The sequence below is a fragment of the Saccostrea cucullata genome, unplaced genomic scaffold (genome assembly GCF_032062105.1).
Source record: "Saccostrea cucullata isolate Sc308-1 unplaced genomic scaffold, CSIRO_AGI_Scuc_v1 ctg150, whole genome shotgun sequence".
Classification (NCBI taxonomy): domain Eukaryota; kingdom Metazoa; phylum Mollusca; class Bivalvia; order Ostreida; family Ostreidae; genus Saccostrea; species Saccostrea cuccullata.
The window spans coordinates 71,095-91,215 of NW_026927183.1; the positions used below are offsets into that span (position 1 = coordinate 71,095).

The 20,121-nt window shown below is 34.0% G+C and overlaps 1 protein-coding gene across 14 annotated transcripts in view; it reads right to left on the reverse strand.

Annotated features, from left to right (window-relative positions):
- LOC134273674 (calcium-activated potassium channel subunit alpha-1-like) overlaps window positions 1-20,121 on the reverse strand; it is a 55,202-nt gene that overhangs the window by 27,018 nt on the left and 8,063 nt on the right. For all 14 annotated transcript variants that reach the window (XM_062755868.1, XM_062755866.1, XM_062755869.1 and 11 more), the window contains exons 3-8: window positions 18,171-18,267; window positions 16,948-17,059; window positions 10,992-11,143; window positions 10,313-10,483; window positions 2,549-2,640; window positions 800-910 (exon numbers count right to left, since the gene is read on the reverse strand). In XM_062755868.1, coding sequence (XP_062611852.1) covers window positions 800-910; window positions 2,549-2,640; window positions 10,313-10,483; window positions 10,992-11,143; window positions 16,948-17,059; window positions 18,171-18,267 — 735 coding nt within the window. The remainder of the gene's footprint in view (window positions 1-799; window positions 911-2,548; window positions 2,641-10,312; window positions 10,484-10,991; window positions 11,144-16,947; window positions 17,060-18,170; window positions 18,268-20,121) is intronic.

Consider the following 20,121-nt stretch of genomic DNA (forward strand, 5'->3'; position numbering starts at 1 on the left):
ATCAGAGACATGTGTTTGGTTCAATTTGTTCCTGTTGGCCCTGATAATGATCTAGTTCTATCGGAAGCCATTTTAATTGACTTCAAACATTGATTTGTCAAAACAACACCCAGTTAATTGTTTACACCTGCACTGATAATTAATCCATCAGCATTGTTTACGTAGATCCAGAGACGTATACGTCTCTGGTAGATCTAAGCTTGGGTTGTAACTGGAAGTTCAAAGTGCAACCTAATTTACGAACCAAATCCGGAAATCGGGAGATTTTCAGGTTATTCTGCAAAAATCGGGTGAAAAGCATGACCCGCTGGGTCATAAAAAATAATCTGGTTACGGGTTGAAAAATCGGGTGAGTTGGCAACTATGATATCTATATGGCACATCTACATTGAACATGCTGAATTTACTTGTGAATATGAACATACTGAACTTACTTGTAAATATGAATATACTGAACTTACTTGTGAATATGAACATACTGAAATTACTGGTGAACAGGAACATAATGAACTTACTTGTGAACATGAACATGTTGAACTTACTTGTGAACATGAACATGTTGAACTTACTTGTGAAGATGAACATACTGAACTTACTTGTGAACATGAACATACTGAACTTACTTGTGAACATGAACATGTTGAACTTATGAACATACTGAACTTACTTGTGAATATGAACATACTGAACTTACTTGTGAATATGAACATGCTGAACTTACTTGTGAATATGAACATGTTGAACTTACTTGTGAACATGAACTTGAACTTACTTGTGAACATGAATATGTTGAACTTACTTGTGAACAAAAACTATTTCTACATCCACATCCTCTCTATCTTTGTGAAGAAAATCTTTTAGAAAATTGGACACAGAATCAAAGGTGATATGGCCACACACTACAATATGCCTGAAAGAAAGATAAATATTTTAAACACAACAGATTTAATTACTTGAAGTTTCTTAACAGTAAGTACTTTAACATTGACACAACTAGATATCATTGAGATGGTGGCCATCTCAAAGGGCCCCGCTTTCAACAATGAACATGAAAATGTAAGGTAGTTTAAAAGGGTTTATTTTGAAGAGGAACATTTGTGTACTACAGTAAAAGTTGTTTCGTACCACTTCACGGATATTGCAAATTTACAGATATATATTGAAGTTATCTTGTTTCCCCAGCTATAAAAATTTAAGGAATTCATTAAACAGATATGACGAATTACGGATATAGCGAAGTTATTTCATAGGTCTCAGTGACTTCTTTATAACTGAGTTTAAATGTATTATGGAATGTGTTGTTTGAGGCTGACTGAAATTAAGGGGAAAAATTTATGCACCAAACAAAGATTTTAAACAGAGAGGCTAATTCTGACCATGACCTAGAAACTTCCACCAAGGTCACTGCATACCCATTGACCAGTGGCACTCTGTGGGTGATGTATGAGCCAGATTGGGACAAGGAGAGAGAAGAAATGCTCCGGACAAGGATTTTTCATATAATTCTGCTATGACCTTGAAGTTTGACCTAGAAACATGCTTCAAGGTCACTGCACACCGGCTACCCAAAGGCACTCTGGGTGAAGTATCAGCCAGATTGGGCCAAGGAGAGAGAAGAAATGCTCCGGACAAGGATTTTTCATATTTAATTCTGCTATGACCTTGACGTTTGACCTAGAAACATGCTTCAAGGTCACTGCACACAGGCTACCAAAAGGCATTCTGCGGGTGAAGTATGAGCCAGATTGGGCTAAGGAGAGAGAAGATATGCTAGGGACAAGGATTTTTCATATTTAATTCTGCTATGACCTTGACGTTTGACCTAGAAACATGCTTCAAGGTCATTGCACATCGGCTACCCAAAGGCACTCTGTGGGTGAAGTATCAGCCAGATTGGGCCAAGGAGAGAGAAGAAATGCTCCGGACAAGGATTTTTCATATTTAATTCTGCTATGACCTTGATGTTTGACCTAGAAACATGCTTCAAGGTCACTGCACACCGGCTACCCAAAGACACTCTGTGGGTGAAGTATCAGCCAGATTGGGCCAAGGAGAGAGAAGATATGCTCCGGACAAGGATTTTTCATATAATTCTGCTATGACCTTGATGTTTGACCTAGAAACATGCTTCAAGGTCACTGCACACCGGTTACCCAAAGGCACTCTGTGGGTGAAGTATCAGCCAGATTGGGCCAAGGAGAGAGAAGAAATGCTCTGGACAAGGATTTTTCATATAATTCTGCTATGACCTTGATGTTTGACCTAGAAACATGCTTCAAGGTCACTGCACACCGGCTACCCAAAGGCACTCTGTGGGTGAAGTATGAGCCTGATTGGGCCAAGGAGAGAGAAGATATGCTCCGGACAAGAGATCTCGGACGGACAGCCGGACGGACAGACTAATCACTATTGGACGCCCGCCAAGCCGGGGCCCTAATGAATATCTAACATTGCATTAACTGTTGTTTTTAATTTAAAAATTGACTAAAATTTATATATCTTGGAGTAGAATAAAAATTTCTGATTTAGTTTACCCTTTATTACATACTTTTTACCCCTTTCTTTTTTATAGCAGCCACCATATTTTTGTCTTCTTCCCAATATATCTGCAATTTCTGGTACCCAGGATGCAAACATACCCTATCAAAAGTAAACAAAAAATACATGTATGTACTTTATCATGTTTATATAAAAGATTTGCAAATCTGGGATTCAAACAATTTGAAGAATGACATGCAAGATATCTATATATCTAACTACAAACATTACAATTCTATGCATAAGAAGATCTCGAGTTCTTGCCTATAAAATGGGATTAGAAGTGAAAGTATTGGTTTCATTTTATTTACAAAAATTTATAATATCCACAACAATGTTTATTTTGAAGAAAAAAATGAATGTTCTCATTTTAATTGGATGACTCTTTATTTATTTGAAAAATGAACATGATGAATATACATGTTTTGACAATTGATCAATTGTACATGTGCATTATCTTAGATCTGCCCCATGGAAATAATGAATTCTCGTGAGACCATGTTACTATATGAATGTGAAGTTCAGTCTGCTAATCTAATTTTTTAAATTGCATGCTTTTTAAAATTATGACAGAAATGCCATTGCATATTTTTTTTGTAAATCCAATTAGCAGGTCTCTGGTCTATTAAACCATTTACATTACTAGCAGGCTTATATAGCCATTTGTTTGAAAAAACCCAGAGAACTTAATAAAAACACTCCCATATGTTACTGCCAATACACTGTGAAAGAGAACAATGGTTCAGCATCCAAATCAATATGTCATCAATGTGTATTTGCAGGTAATACATATTTCTATTTCAAATTTGGATTCATGATTTGTATTCTATTCGACCTCTCACTACAAAAAACAAGGTTCAAAGCTAACCCCAGCATGCATGCTGTATATCAATTAGTACATGTATCCTATAGCTAAACTTCACAATAAAATGACAATATGCCTGTATTTCTTTAGATAAATTGTAAGTAATAAAATAATACATTAGTCACTTAATTACATATATTTGGAATGCCTTTCAATATGAAGCTATTGTAGCAATGTCTCTCAGTGTTATATGTACGAGGGTTGTCCCAAAAAGTTGTAGACAGGGAAAACAGTTTAGTTTCTCTTTGCTTAATTAAATTTCTTTCCTTGTCATAGCAAAAAGTAACATTTTATGATCATGCATTTCAAGTTTCATGATGATATCATATCTAATAAGAAAATTATGCAAAAATAAGGAAAGAATATAAGTGTACACCGGCACAAGAAAGCAAGCGTAAATTCTGTCTCTTATAATGTCATGATTTCTTTGTCCGTCTATAAACAAAATTACATTCAATATTTTTATTAAAGTGCCTTAGGCACTTATTCAAATTCACTACTGTCCGTTTGTTTTTTGTTTTTTAAGCAGATTCAAATTTCAGTAAAAATTTAGTCGAAAGATCGCCTTACATTGTAGGCAGCAAAGAATACACGTTGTTTGATGCTGTTCGCGGTCAAGATTGTTCCCAATTGTCTGCGTTTAACAATCAGTACTCTACTTCTTACATGCCGTAACTATTTTCAGTATAGAGGAAAAACTCTCATTGAATATCGTGCCATATAAAAGTAACTTCTTTATTAAAATCTGTTGTGTAATGTCACTTCTGTACTCTTTTTCCCGTCTCTGATGTATAAAACATAGGTAATCAGAGATTACAGAGCTCACCTCAACGAATGTTGTCTTTAAGTAAGGCAAAGTCACACAATTAACCAACAAAAAGTGTACATTCCAGAAATGAAAATATTTCAGCAAATCGAATACATTTAAATAGACCTACATAAAAAATTTAAACTAGTTGTTCATGAAAATGTAATTAAAATTAAGCATCCAAAGCAAATTTGAGAGTTTTCATCTCCTGATGCAACATTTGTGCAAGTTTGGTTTGGTTTATACAATGTTACATAAGCCTTCAAGTTTTTTGGTAATTGACCTGCACCCATAACTTTTACCTGGTCTATTATCTGAAAAAATGTATGTCGAATTCAGCATCCAAAATAAGTCCATTAGTGTGCATATTAAGATGTATCGTCCATGCAAGTTTGCTCATTATAGGGCTCATAGTTAACTGGAAATGATACATTCATCACAAACTAACATTTTCACTCATCCACAAAATGTAGGTCAGATTCAGCATCCGAAGCAAGCCTGGTAGTATGCATCCTTAGATGTATCATCCATGCAAGTTTGGTCAACATAGGGCTTATAGTTACAAGGAAATGAAACCTGCACCAAAAACTTTAACCTGTTCACTCAACCAGAAAATGTAGGTCAGATTCAGCATCTGAAGCAAGCCCGGTAGTATGCATCCTTAGATGTATCATCCGTGCAAGTTTGGTCATTAAAGAAGTCATAGTTACTTGGAAATGAATTATGCATCAAAAACTTTAACCTGTTCACTCAACCGGAAAATGTACATTGTAGATCAGATTCAGCATTCGAAGCAAGCCTGATAGTATGCATCCTTAGATGTATCATCGATGCAAGTTTGGTCAACATAGGGCTTATAGTAACTTGGAAATGAAACCTGCCCAAAAAAATTTAACCTGTTCACTCAACCGGAAAATGTAGGTCAGATTCAGCATCTGAAGCAAGCCTGATAGTATGCATCCTTAGATGCATCATCCATGCAAGTTTGGTCAACATAGGGCTTATAGTTACTTGGAAATGAAACCTGCACCAAAAACTTTAACCTGTTCACTCAACCGGAAAATGTAGGTCAGATTCAGCATCCGAAGCAAGCCTGATAGTATGCATCCTTAGATGTATCATCCATGCAAGTTTGGTCAACATAGGGCTTATAGTTACTTGGAAATGAAACCTGCACAAAAAACTTTAACCTGTTCACTCATCCGGAAAATGTAGGTCAGATTCAGCATCCGAAGCAAGCCCAGTAGTATGCATCCTTAGATGTATCAACCATGCAAGTTTGGTCAACATAGGGCTTATAGTTACTTGGAAATGAAACCTGCACCAAAAACTGCACCAAAAATGTTAACCTGCTCCAAAAACATTAACCTGGCCATTCCTTTGCTGAAATTGCAGCATCTGAAACTTTGACTGGTACAATGAAACACATTAGAAGCATCTTCCATGCATGTCTAATCAATATAGGACATAGAAGTACTTAAAAAGAAAACTGCTCCAAAAAACTTAACCTGGGACGCCAACGCCGACACCGACACCGACGCCGACGCCGAGGGTATTACATAAGCTCCCCCAACTTCGTTGAGGTGAGCTAAAAACCATATCCAACACAATTTATTACATCTCCGTGCGCCGGTTACGCGTTTGACGACGTCATTTTCATCAAACTAAATTTCAACGATACTATGAAAATCATGACACCAATCGTCTGTTTCTAATGCTAAGTACATGAAATTTTGACATATTATCAAAATTTTGATTCTGGTTTCAGTGATTTAAATTTGAGTTCAATGTATTATATAAGACTAAAGAAATAAAAGCAAATGTAATAGTTATATTGGTAAAATATTCCGAATTTTGTTTGTGCGCCGACAGGCCTTATCGGCCTTCATATAAAGCGTCCTAATATTATTAATATGAAAGATATATATTAAATAATTTACTATTTTTAAGAAGTTTAAATATATTATGTCTATGCTAAATTTGGTTAGTACTGGTTGCATGCTTAAAAAGTTATAAACATTGTCTACGACTTTTTGGGACAACCCTCGTATTCACAGATCATAGTGTTAGATGGTAGTGAAAATATTTAACTCAACATTGATTTGATTCAGAATTATGATGAAAATATCTTAACTCTGTTACAACATTCAATTGATTTGATAATCTAAGTGTGTACAAGATTAGCTATGGCAGATGGCAATTTAATAAAATAATTCGATCCTTTGCATTTACACATAATAAATATATATCCCTCCGTTGGCAATCATTGAGTTCACAAGGAAGGAGATGAAAACATTAATTTCTGTGGCTAGGAGGTCACAAATCCACATTTACTGTAGGTACATAACTATTTAATGAGAATGATGCTCCCGAGTTTAAATGTAACACATCTGTGAACTTATTCTTGACTGTACTGGATTCAGTATAGCCTTCTGGGGGTGTTTATAGGGAGGAGGGTTAAAATCAGCCGGGTCAACAATACAGGTACATGTGTCACTCATTAAAAAGTTCCTATTAAACAGGTGTGTCTATTTACACCTTGACATAATTTAATTCAGCAAAATGAAGAAACAAACTGACTCAGAAATCATAAACGCAAAATAATTGCTTTTCCATTGATTCTGACAATGTTTGTATCATTAATTTCTGAATGCCTGCTTCCCATAGGAATCATTATCTGAATTAGCAATGATAAAATCTAAATGAAAAAATCTCCGTCTGTTGGCATACTGGATACACAATTTTAAAATACTAGTACACAAACTTGTCATATTCATATCAGATCCTTTATGATATGTGGCTGAATATGATATTTATTCAGTGAGTTGTGTGTGTTTTTTTTAATCCCCAAGCCTTGGGAGATTCTTTTTATCAGTATATTTTCTACATTTATACATCACTATCAATGTTTTATATCATTATTATTTATACTAAGTATATCAATCCACACTGCATGTATTTACGTCATCATTTCCATTGTGACATCATAGTATAGTGTGGGATATGAAAAAAAAAAATTCCATTGAGTGATTTCCCCTGGATAAAGAGGTAAACATATGATAAAATATGATAAATAATTTTTATTATATACAATAATCTTCAGTCTATCTCACAGTCTGGAAAAGGGGCATAACTTCATAAGAATATATAATTATTCCAGCATGGAGATGTAATTAAGTTTTACAAAGATACACCCACCCTTGTCTGATGCTTTATGTTCCAAAGACCCATTCAAAGAAACTATATATGAGGGGTGTTAAGAAAGTTCGTTCCATGGTGAAATATTTTGAAATCTGTCAAAGTAATTTTTCACTACACAGATGATTTTTTTCACTTTGAAAAGTTCAGATGATTGTGCTTTAGATTTTCAGCAATTTATTTCTAGCAGGAAGCTAATATATTTTTTCTTTCATATGAAAATTCATAAGCATATTTAAAACACCCAAATGACAGAAATGCAGGTCATTTGTGTGAAAATATACGATTATTCATTTTTGTTTCCTCACAGCTTATATTGCACAATACAAAACTGATGAGCTTATGTAAAAGTAAGGTTAATCACTTTTCATAAGAATAGGTTTATCATATTGAAATTTTGCACTTACATGATAAATTTTGCATAGTATATGAAAGGATTTATTGACCTGTGTACTATTAATATATGTAACAAATATGCCACATCTCTGATTTTTCTGCTCTGACATCATCTGTTTTAATACCTGCCCTCCCTTATCGATTCAACAAAAGACAGTTAAAACTTTATCAGAAGCAAGAATGGACTCTGTGAGCATGAAATATCACAATTATTAAAATCCTTCTCATTGTATTTCTTTCCGAAAATGAAAGAGAAATGTGGAATGAACTTTCTTAACACCCTTTAGAAAGATCAATTAACCCAATCCAAACTGGATACAAAGATCTCTAAACAAACACCTTCACCTTCACTGAAAGTGGGGATATTAATTTCGGTCTGTATCCGTCTGTCTCTCCATCTGCATTTCATTCTGTAACACTTTCATTTCCACCCGATCTTCAAGAAGCCTTGAGCTTTTTTGCAATGATATTTCACACAACTACCTGTAGCCTAAGGAAGACCCATACTGATATCAAGGTCAAAGGTCAAGTTCATAAATTCAAAATTTCTGTTTTAATACTTTCTTTTCCGTGCAATATCTCAAGAAGTCTTTGAACTTTTGCAGTGAAATTTTATACTACATCTCCCTTTGTCATAAGGAAGACCCCTATTTATTTTGAGATCAAAAGGACAAAGCACAAGGTCATAAATCCATACATTCTGTGTGTGTGTGGAACTTTCATTTCCAGGTGATATTTCAAGAAACTTAAAGCTTTTGCTGTAATTTTATACCATAACTCCCTATGGCCCCTGCCCGCCCTTTTTAAATTGTCCCCCTTTCAATGCCATGCTCCCTCCTAGATCTGTGCATGCTTTTCTTTTCCCCTTTTTCTTAACTGAGGGACATAAATTCTTTGAATTAGCTTGTTGAGTGTGGGGGCATAAAAAATCCAAAGACCCCTCTCCATTTAATCTATTTCACAATGGTACAAGGACTCATTAAAACAACTGTAAAACAATATTGTCTCAATGATAAATATATACCAGGTAATGCTCAAAAATCCACAGTATGGGCTAGTTGTGACTGTTCTTGCCAGTATAGATATAGCTGGCAGTCCTAGCTGAACTGACACTGCACTCAGTTTTAACACCCTACAGAAGCTAGGATTACGGGGATCTATATTGATTTGATATAGGAGTTTGTCAGTAATTACACCACCAAGTCCTTACAGACTCCAATTTCTTCTGTAGCTGTACGTTAACAGTCATTCCACACAACAGAACAGATTGCCCAGTCTCTGCAACAATTCTATTCCTAAATAACAGTTTTAGTGATCATCTTTTTAAGTAATTCGTTTTATCAGTGTGTGTTGCTTAGGTTAATAAACTACCTCAAACTTGATACAGAGAAATCCATTATGTTTGACAGATAATTACACAATATCAGGGCTATACCTGTAATGAATATGTATCTCTTTCAATATGGTTGTCAAATACAATTTAAATCATAAGGTAAACATGTTTATTCAATAACTTGATTTGTAATTGGTAAAGATCTATTTCCAACAAACAGTGTTTAATGTAAAGATTATCCCCCACTTTATTCTCTTAAAGTTCTTCTTAAAGGAAATCAGGTAGAAGCAATCATTTAGTCAATCTGTGTTATTATTGAGGGTTTTCTGTACAAAATCAGCAGGAAGCCGTAGACATGACAATCATTTTGTTAATTAAGTTTATAAGGAATGGATAATTGAGGAAACTCTAACTTACTTACCTCTATAAAGTATAACCCTTACAAATGTCTACCTTAATATTTTATATATTTTACCCTTCATCACGATTTTTTCCCATTTGCTATATGTATGCCTGTGTTTGGGTGGGGATGGGGGTATGGGATTACTACTTATAGTGCTGATCCTGTGTGTGTGTCTGCCTGTGTTTGGGTTGGGATGGGGGTGTGGGGATTACTAATAACGATGCTGATCATGTATGTGTGTGCCAGTTTTTGGGTTGGGCAGGGTGGGGGTGTGGGGATTACTACTTATGATGCTGATCATGTGTGTGTGTGTGCCTGTGTTTGTGTTGGGATGGGGGTTTGGGGATTACTACTTACAATGCTGATCATGTGTGTGTGTGCCTGTGTTTAGGTGGGGTGGGGATGGGGGTATGGGATTACTACTTGTGCTGATCATGTGTGTGTTTGCCTGTGTTTGGGTGGGGTGGGGATGTGGGGATTACTAATTACGATGCTGATCATGTGTGTGTATGTGCCAGTTTTTGGGTGGGGCAGGGTGGGGGTGTGGGGATTACTACTTACGATGCTGACCATGTGTGTCTGTGCCAGTTTTTGGGTGGGGCTGGTTGGGGGTGTGGGGATTACTACTTATAGTGCTGATCATGTGTGTGTGTGCCTGTGTTTGGGTGGGGTGGGGGTGTGGGGATTACTACTTACGATGCTGATCATGTGTGTGTGTGCCTATGTTTGGGTGGGGTGGGGTGGGGATGGGGGTATGGGAATACTACTTACGATGCTGATCATTATAAAGAGCACAATGAATATCTTTCCCAGGACAGTGTGAGCCCCGACGTCACCGTATCCCACGGTTGACATGGTAACCAACAGGAAGTACATACACTCCCAGTATGTCAGAAGTTGAGGATTCTCAAAGTTATTCCACGGATCTCCCGCATTTTCTATCTATAAAATATTCAATTAAAACATCAGTAGACCAGAAGTACAAACCTTATAATTTATAACATTATTCATGTTACAGGTATTATTTTAAACATTTCTAGACTTTAAATTTACATGTGTTAATGGATTAGCATAATTTTAAAGGCCCATTTGAAAATTTTCTTGGAATACCTGGAAAAGTATGTTTAGAGTACCCCAGTAATTTCTTAAAACAGTTTTATCTACTGTGTAATTTGAGTCTTTCTAGATGTAGAAATCCACTGAAGCTAAATGTACATGTATACCATGTATACTGTAAATGTTTGTACAATTATACCGTAAATGTTTAAGGTGTTGACCTGAGGTCATTACAGGATACAGTGTAATTTGAGTCTTACTAGATGTAGAAATCCAGCTGAAGCTAAATGTACATGTAAATCATGTATACTGTAAATGTTTGTACAATTATACCGTAAATGTTTAAGGTGTTGACCTGAGGTCATTACAGGATACAGTGTAATTTGAGTCTTACTAGATGTAGAAATCCAGCTGAAGCTAACCACAGACTGATGAAGAAGGCCACCAGTTGCGACAGCTTTATCATGGTGCTGGTCTTCAGGACATTTAAGTAGGTCAAGATGTCCGGAATGGACATCAGTCGCAGGGCTCTCAGGAATCTCAGACCTGGAGAAAAATTACAATACTATTAGGTGTAGATATAACTTCACAATTTTGGGGATGCTTGCATCATATACAGCAGTGTTCAATTTTAATTCTTACGATTTAACATGTAGCATATGTATATGAGGAGCTTCAATCATTTTCATGCAGAACAAGATGTGTTTGCACTATGCGCCCACCGCCCTGAGGCAACAAAGTTTGAAAAAGCTATTTTTAGCATATAGGTCACAGTCAAGGTCACAAAGTCATTGACCTTGGTGTCATTTGAAAGAACTTAATTATAGTGGACTATGCATACCAAATATGAATTCTCTATCTCCTATGGTTCAAAAGTGATGGCAAAGGTTCGAAAAAGCTATTTGTAGCATATAGGTCACGGTCAAGGTCACAAGGCTAAATTAGTGGAGTATGCATACCAAATATGAAGTCTCTTTACCTTTCACGGTTCAAAATTTATGGCGAAGGTTAAAGTTTACAGACAGACAGGACAAAAACAGTATGCGCCCCTGATCTAATTGGTGGTCATGAATTTGTGGGTCTCTCAATACATCGAAAACCACAAAAATTAAAACCCCACAAAAATTACTGATTCATTCTGAATTTTAGTGATAAAACATGAGAATGGAAAATTTTGTTTCATTTAGGTTTTATATATATATATATAGGAACTGAATTATTCTATTTGAGCTTGATTTTTTTTTTATCTTGCTAAAATCCTCCTAAGAAATTAGAAACCTTGAATCAACTTTTACACTATTTTATGTCCTTTTTTTCTTGTTATCATGAACATTCAAATTGGTTGTATGTCGACCACTTTGCAAAATTCAGATGTCATAAAACCACAAGTTTTTTCCTCAAATGTTTCTAAGTATAGGTAACAGCCAATAAGGGACATCTAGAGAGCCATATAACACAACTTTCTACTGCAATAAACCATTAGCTAGGTCTTAAACAACCATCTGAAAATTAACACCTTTTCAGAATTCATCAATAAAATAAAACATGTTTTGGGATTTAATTTTTACAGGGGTAAAATTTTGTCTAATCTACAGTACAATTGACTTCATTCTTTTCATAGCTATTAATCACAGTAAAACTTGGTCACAATGAAGTCACTGGGACCTTTGAAATTACTTCGCTATATCTGTAATTCGTTATATCTGTATAAATTTGTTAATTTGATATAGCTGGGGATCTCAGATAAATCCGCCATATCCCTGAATTCGCAATATCCGTGTTTGTACTTAACGAGTTTTACTGAATAAGCTTCATGAAAAACACATTGATTTTAGATGCTTCAGCTGAACTTACTGGAAATCATTTTTTCTTTTTTTATAATTTCTAAAACATTCCTATCATACAGTTGTCACACACTAAATACAGATTTGTGATGACTTTAGCTCTATACGTATAAAGTTTATTGAATTAGCAATATGTCTTAAACATAGGAAATTGTACTACTCCATCATTAAACAGGCAAAAAAATGTACCAGTATACAAGACCATTGTGTGGTGAAAGTGTCAGTTTAGTACATAGATCAAACATAATCCCCAAAACCAACAATAACCAGCCAAAAATAAATGTGTATGGATTCAAATGTTTAAATTTAGGTAAGTCATCTCAGAACTATTACATAATTTTTTTTTGATTTCCTAACATAAACATGTACTTATGTATACATATAGAATTGAACATTGTGAGTTAGATTTAAACACTGCAGGGCAATATTGGAAAAAGTAGAATCCATTTTCTTTGAAGTATATTAATCTAAAAGCTTGCACTGTGCCAGGAATCAATCCTATTTCCTTAAGAGCCATTCTCCGCCAGGCCACTCATCTCTATCATTTCTGACTTCAATATTTTACAGACAAGAAACCATTCTCTCCAAAACCAACACATACACACTCAACAATTTTTATTTGTTCCTTTTTAATATTTAAAAATTTGAAAAAAGTCCACAGCTTTTAACATGTTACTATGGAAACATTTACATATATTGATTTTCCATCACATGAGGCATCCAAGTTAATATCTTTTTGAAATTCAATTCATCAGATACTAACGATGGTTATTCTGTAGTATTTACATTGTAGAGAACATTTTTTAAATTCAACAATGCTTATTCTGAAGTATTTACAGTGACCAAACAGGAGGGTATAATAAATCAAACACTGTCATTTCCTATATCCTCGGACATGATCTAGGAGTATCGTTTGTTAAGAGGTCTAGATTGCATGTACTTTCAATATATATCTATTGATCAATCCTGGATTTTTTAATGTCACTTTCAAAAGGCACTGGGTTGATATCTTAGAATAAAAATTTCACAAAATTATGGCATCAGTAACATTACAGTTCTATTACTTTTGTCTTTTTATCTCAAAAATGACCAAATTCAGCTGGTTATATTATAAGTACTATTGCAGTAAGCCTAATTTTGGTTATTTTCTGCAATGTAAAAGACAATTTTTCTAAAATGTCTGAGAACCTGAAATAAATCAATAGATAACGACACCTGGGTACATCTTTAGGTGTTTTATTTTTTTTTTATCTACCAAGGGATCAAAATTCAGGAGTGACATTTAAATCAATAATGCAGAGCATCCACAGGCAACTGCTAAGCAACATTCAATGGAAGTCTGTCTTCATCAAAAGACGATTTAAACATGGGAGGTTTCCAAATGAATGCAGCCTTATTTCAAAATGACACTCTGGATGTTTCCCATGGGAACCACTGTTTAGACCAATAGCTTCAAGACATATGATTTTGCGAACTGTAGGAGTAACTAATGACTAAATTGTTCATTTAACCATAGAAAACTGCTGAATGTTTAATGAATTATATATTTCTCAGCCTTTAGAAAATGAAGCTGGTAACAGTCATACAATTTAGGCCTGGAATGAGTGATGTGTGTTCTGTCACAATAGGGATTCAGAGATGTTATCAGCCAAATTAAATTTCCATGAGTGAAATAAAATACAATGGAGGTCTCTGATGAGACTGTAGCATCGTCATCTGAAAATCATGACTTTTTCAATCAGACATCAACATTACTGAATCTGGCATGCAATTCAATAGGCATAAAAGCCTGACCTATGAATGGTTTACAGGTTAATATTCTCTAATATGGGAATCATGGTTTTTTTTTTTTAAACTCCGTATCATTTAAGGATGACATGTATAAACATTTCTCTGATGTTCTATCACTCAACTTCACAATAATCACTCAACAAGTTTGACCTACTTATAAATAAAAAAAAGGTAACATTACTTTAATTTGGTCTGATAAATTTTGAAAGAGAAATGATATGGCTTTCATATTACACATGTATCTTACATATGGAGCTGTGACAAGGCCTTTCTGAATATACTATGATTTATTGACCCTGTTACCTTGACCTTGAAGTTTGAACTTTATTTCAAAAATGTTATATTTCCTTATAACTTTTGATTGAGAAGAGATGGGCCTTTATATTTGACACAGGCATTACCTGTAACAATGTTTCCAAGCATGTTATGATCTTCGACCCTTGACCTTGACCTTCATTTTTGACCTTATTTTAAAAAAAAAAACTTTGTTGATTACTTTTTAAGGCATATGATGTGTTCATATTTGACACACTATGCTATAAATAAGGGCATTCCATTCACTTAGTATGACAGTACCTAAAGAAGGGGACCACAATTCATTGAATTTGCTTGTTTTTCCATCAAAACTATTTGCAGACAAAAATGTAAACATTTTGAGATTAACATCTGCATTTGAAATGAAAGTTTCCTGGAGTGCCTCTTCAAGCCATACAATAAAAGTTACTTGCATGCCAGCAATGTCTTTAAACATTCATTGTTCTCCCATTCTCAGCCATCCACTCTGCAGATTGCCAAACATATTTTCACACTAAACATGCAAGTGGAATTGAAATTGCCTTAGACACCACTGTCTATCCCTCCTACACTAATTTCTATGGCCCTTTTGCACACAAACTTAATTTGCCTTCTCTCTGCCTATCATGTTCTCAATGCTCTCATATTGACCAGAAACTGTTAATTTTTAATCCAGATAGACAGCATGTCTTTTCATTCCATGATAAATAATAAAGAGATTAAGCAGGACCCTCTTTTCTCAAATCAAATAACACCCCCATTCTGCAGGCTCCTGACTGAATTAACAATACCCTGTAAATGAGGTGAACTTGATATTGTTTTATTTGTCTGCATTGGAGAATAAAGTTCAAGGACCAAATGACCACATAACCATACTAGTCTTTTGCCAGTACATGCTCTTGGAAGGATAAATCATAACCTGTAATCAAACAGGAAGCAAAAATATTTAGAACCAATGTTTTTTTTTTTGTTTTTTTTTTTATCATATGATCATTCATAGTTTTATTTTTTTTATATAATCATCTCTCGATAAAGTGATGGTTCTTCATTTGAACAAATCTGAATACCTTTTAGCCAAAGATGTTTTATGTAAAGTTTTGGTTGCCAGTAAATCACAAAATGAAATCAAGCCCTAGATATCATATACTCAGGTCAGACAAGTTCATTATGAGCCTTTGACTCAGGTGAGCTAAAAAATTGATTTTGAAAAATATATTTATACACTGTACATCCAATCGTTATGCTGAAACTGACTAAAACATCCGTATCTTTTTTTTCAAAAAGCTACTTCTGACAAAAAATGACATTAACTGCTGATTGCATAGACAACATCTGTTGGGTTTCCTGGTAACAGCTTGGTTTACCTAAATCAGTTCGTGGTGACTGCCAATCAATCAATAATAAACCATACACCTCCACTCACTTACAATGATTATACTGGATATATTAAACTCATCTCTCGTATTAAACATCTTGGTGTTGTCTTACTTATACTCTATATGATCTCTAGTGACACAGAAACAGCATGCCACTCAACTGTACATAACATTCAAACTTATTAATGCTTTAGTTTGAAAAAGCATTCAATTTTTTCATTAAGGCTACTTTTTACAGGGTAATTTTGTCTTTTATTGTATGTTACAAGAAATGTTTCTTAACCCAAAGTCCTTGATTTAGACTTTTTTGAGCCACTTCATATGTTATTCCCCTATCCACACCTTCATAAAACTTTGATCTTACAAGAACATATCTCACTTAATCCAAAGAGCAATTTTATAACATGATGTAAATGGCAAACTGGGTTTAAAATCTAGCAGCAGAATAGGAAAAGATCATAGTTTGTTTTTCAAATAATGGATTAAACTCACAGTTTTAAACAATCAAAGTCTTAATATTCTCTGATGTAAAAAGGTATCAGATGATTGACAACAATAAATTTGATATTGACCTTGACTTGACCTTCGTACTATGATAAGAGATACCTGGGAATAGCTATATTGTTTTCTTGAATCTGTGAAAATTAAATCTTGTAAAACAATGAAATAACAGATCAGAATTATTTCATGAACCCACCAAGAAGTAAAAGCTGATATATGATAAAAGAGATATCAATCACTGTACAAAATACAGCCATATTATATAGAATGCACAAACAACATCACTCAGACATATCCAATGCTTGTGTTTGTCTGAAATGATTGGCAGGAAAGTTGTTCCATTCAATAATCTGTCAAACAGCATTCACGCAAACCCCAAAAATGCCTTTTCTAATATCTTTCTCAGAGAGAGAACCTCATTGCCAATCAATTTCACAGCCCATTTAATATGAAATAGTATTTTCAGCATTATATATTTTTGTCTTCAAAGCAAGCTTGGCCTCTTTAATCAGATAAAATCGGTACTAGGTATGGGAGCACTCACCGAGCCAGTTCCTGTCCAGATAGATGGCCACAAAGGATGGTGGGATAGTAAAGTAATCCACTACCTGAAGATGCTTCCATATAAATAAAAGCTTGTCATTGGCCGCCACAAACTGAACGAAGAATTTCATGTATAAAACTGTAATATTCTGTAGTGTGTTCATTTATAGGGATTAAGGTCAGACAACATGTTCCTCAAAAATATATAATTTTCCAAAGATTTCGTCATTGAAGAATAGATACTTGAACAAGATTCTTCACAAAAAATTAGGGTACCTTACCAGACATTTGGACAAGAAACCACAGGGTCATATTTCTTATATATTTATATACCGTATAGGTGGAAATTTTAGCGAGACGCAAATTTAGCGATTTCTACCTAAAAACTGGTATTTTATTCTTTAGCGAGAAGTAATTTTAGCGATTTTAAAATATTAACTAAAGGAGCTATTACAAATAATACGCAATTAATTTTAAGTGATATTCAATTTTAGCGATGTCAGCACCCTCGCTAATAATGCCAAAATTAAATCCTCGCTAAAATTTCTACTTATACAGTGTAACCCTTATGAGTTATCTTCTGAATGGCCTATATCACCATTTTTGGTGTACTTATATTTAAAACCATTTAGAAAACAATGTAGAAATCGGAAGAGAATGACAAATATGACTAATTTCTGATATAAAACCAAGAGATACAAAACACATATTTGAGGAAAGTGTCGTCCGACAAAGTGCATAAAAAATTTTCACAAAATATTTTTCATGAATTTGTGAACCTTTAATATGTGTAACAAATGCATGTAGAAATTTTAAACACTGAAAGTAAAGATTAAAATATTTATATCAATGAAAGAAACAAATCTTTATATTAAAAAAATTACTGGGTATATAAAGTGTAAAAATGTACACTTTCACTTGCACACATATCCCTATATTCTCATAGTATTAATAAATCTTTAAATTCCTGGGAATATATGTTTTTTTTTTCTTTTTTTGTGTGTTTTTTATTTTTATTTTTGGAAGCTTTATAGAAAAAAATATGCAAAGAAATAAATTTGTGCGTAATACATGTACAAATATATTTAGTTATAAAATGTTGACTGGGGGCTGATTTGCAAAATAAGATTACCGGTAATGCAAACACTAATGTATTTACAAAATGCATCTGCTTTGTAGCAGTATATTTTTAAGATAGACAAATAAAAACAAGGAAACACTTACCCTGATGAAGAAGTAGATGAGAAAAAAGACATTAAAGGCCAGGTCCACCTGCTGCCGGGGGCTGTCTGCCCACGGTGTACACGATTCAACCTTCTCTCTGACCAAAAAAATAATTATATCCTGGCGTATTGTATTTTCGACCTATTTAGATGTTATTTATTAATTTATCGCAAACTTTATACAATCTAAGAAAATATGGGCTTAAAATGTTAGCATATGTGTTTATAAATAAAACGATATAACCCATATTGCAGTTTTTTGTTTATTTTATTTATATGCCATAAATATGAAGAGGGTGCAGTTTTCCTCACAAAAATATTCGCGTCTTGTGTTTTCGACCTAAATATAGTATCAACGCCCCATCAGTAATGGCTATAAATATATCCATTGGATATTCTAAACAATAAAAATACGATTGTCTGTCCTTAAAAAAAACATGGAACAAGTTGCATATTTTGGTTGCAAATACATTTATTCGTTGGTTGAAGCGATCTGTCAGTAGCTGTGCATTTCCACAAAAAATCAATGAAATAACGTTGCATTTTTCAGTAAAAATCTGTAAGAAAATGCCCATATCTAAGGAAGAAAAAAAATAGTTTGATCTACCCATTCATTTCAATATTCATGCGTCTCGTTGACAGAGATCCTAGTTTTCCTTCGGAAAAATGTCATCAAAAAATCTTGGTAATTAACCGATTACGGCTTTGTTTAATCAACAGTAAAATGTGCATTAGTAAAAAGACGAAAATTACCAAAATCGAACTAAAACCACGAGGGGAAATCCGTTGAATTAATTATTTTGGGTATATTCACTAAAGTTGTGTTTAAAAAGATATTTTCCCAAGTGTAGAAACCAAAAATAATGCTGTACAGCGCGGTATTTGCACGGGCAGCAGATTTGGAAAATTAGGTCGAAAATACAATACGGTCGAAAATAGGATACGAGACGATATGAAAAAATATTTTTTAAAAAATTAACTTCATAGTGTTTTTTTTTTTTTTTTAACATTCACTTCATTATTAAAATGGATGTTTTCAAAAAAATGTGTTCTAGAAAATTCAATCACATCATTGTGTGCATGTAAACCTGGCTAACAAAAACTGATTTTTTTTTTTTAATAGAATTGGAATTCTGAAGCATAGAAAATTCTTACTTTGCATAAAGATAAATTGTTTTATAATCAATTTCTTTACATTGTTTTCAATAATGAGCTAAAGAATAACAGAGCTGGCAATCACTCAAAATTTGTATTTTTACCATTGTGAATACATATTGAAGCTTTCAAACTTGATCTGCAAAATTCATAAATTGTTCTTCTGTTATGACTTTCTATTCCTACAGTACATACGAGTCTAAGTGTATAATTAGCAATATGAACCACTTATGAGTTGTCTTGTTTGACCTCTGACCCTAAAATTTTTAAACCTCCTTTTTACCTTGCCCATACTGATTATCTTTTCATTATTATTCAAGTTCGATTATACTACCATGTACTTTCAAACCAGGAATTTGACCTTACATATTTGTATTTTTCACAGTAAAAATGCCCTGGTCATCCAGTGCCCTGTAAACAGTATACTTGTGAGAATTCTGACGGTAATCTTTAAAGAGTTTCTATTGGAAGTGTGTACAGTGGACTCTCATTTATCCGGACGCTTTGGTTCCCAGTCAAATTGTCCGGATATCTAAAGCATCCAGATATCTGAATCACCAGCTAAACAAGACAAAATAACATTTAAACATTTCATTCCGATAAAAAATCGGAAATACTGAAGCATCTGGATATCTGGCGTCCGGATATATGAAGGTCCACTATATTGGGTATGTAATCAAAAATTTGATTATAGAACTAAATTTGACATTCCTTAGAAGTCAATAGGCTTCTTTATCTCTGGTCATCTAGAACCATGGTGAATAGTCTCAAGGCAGCTTAGGCTACCACTACACCAG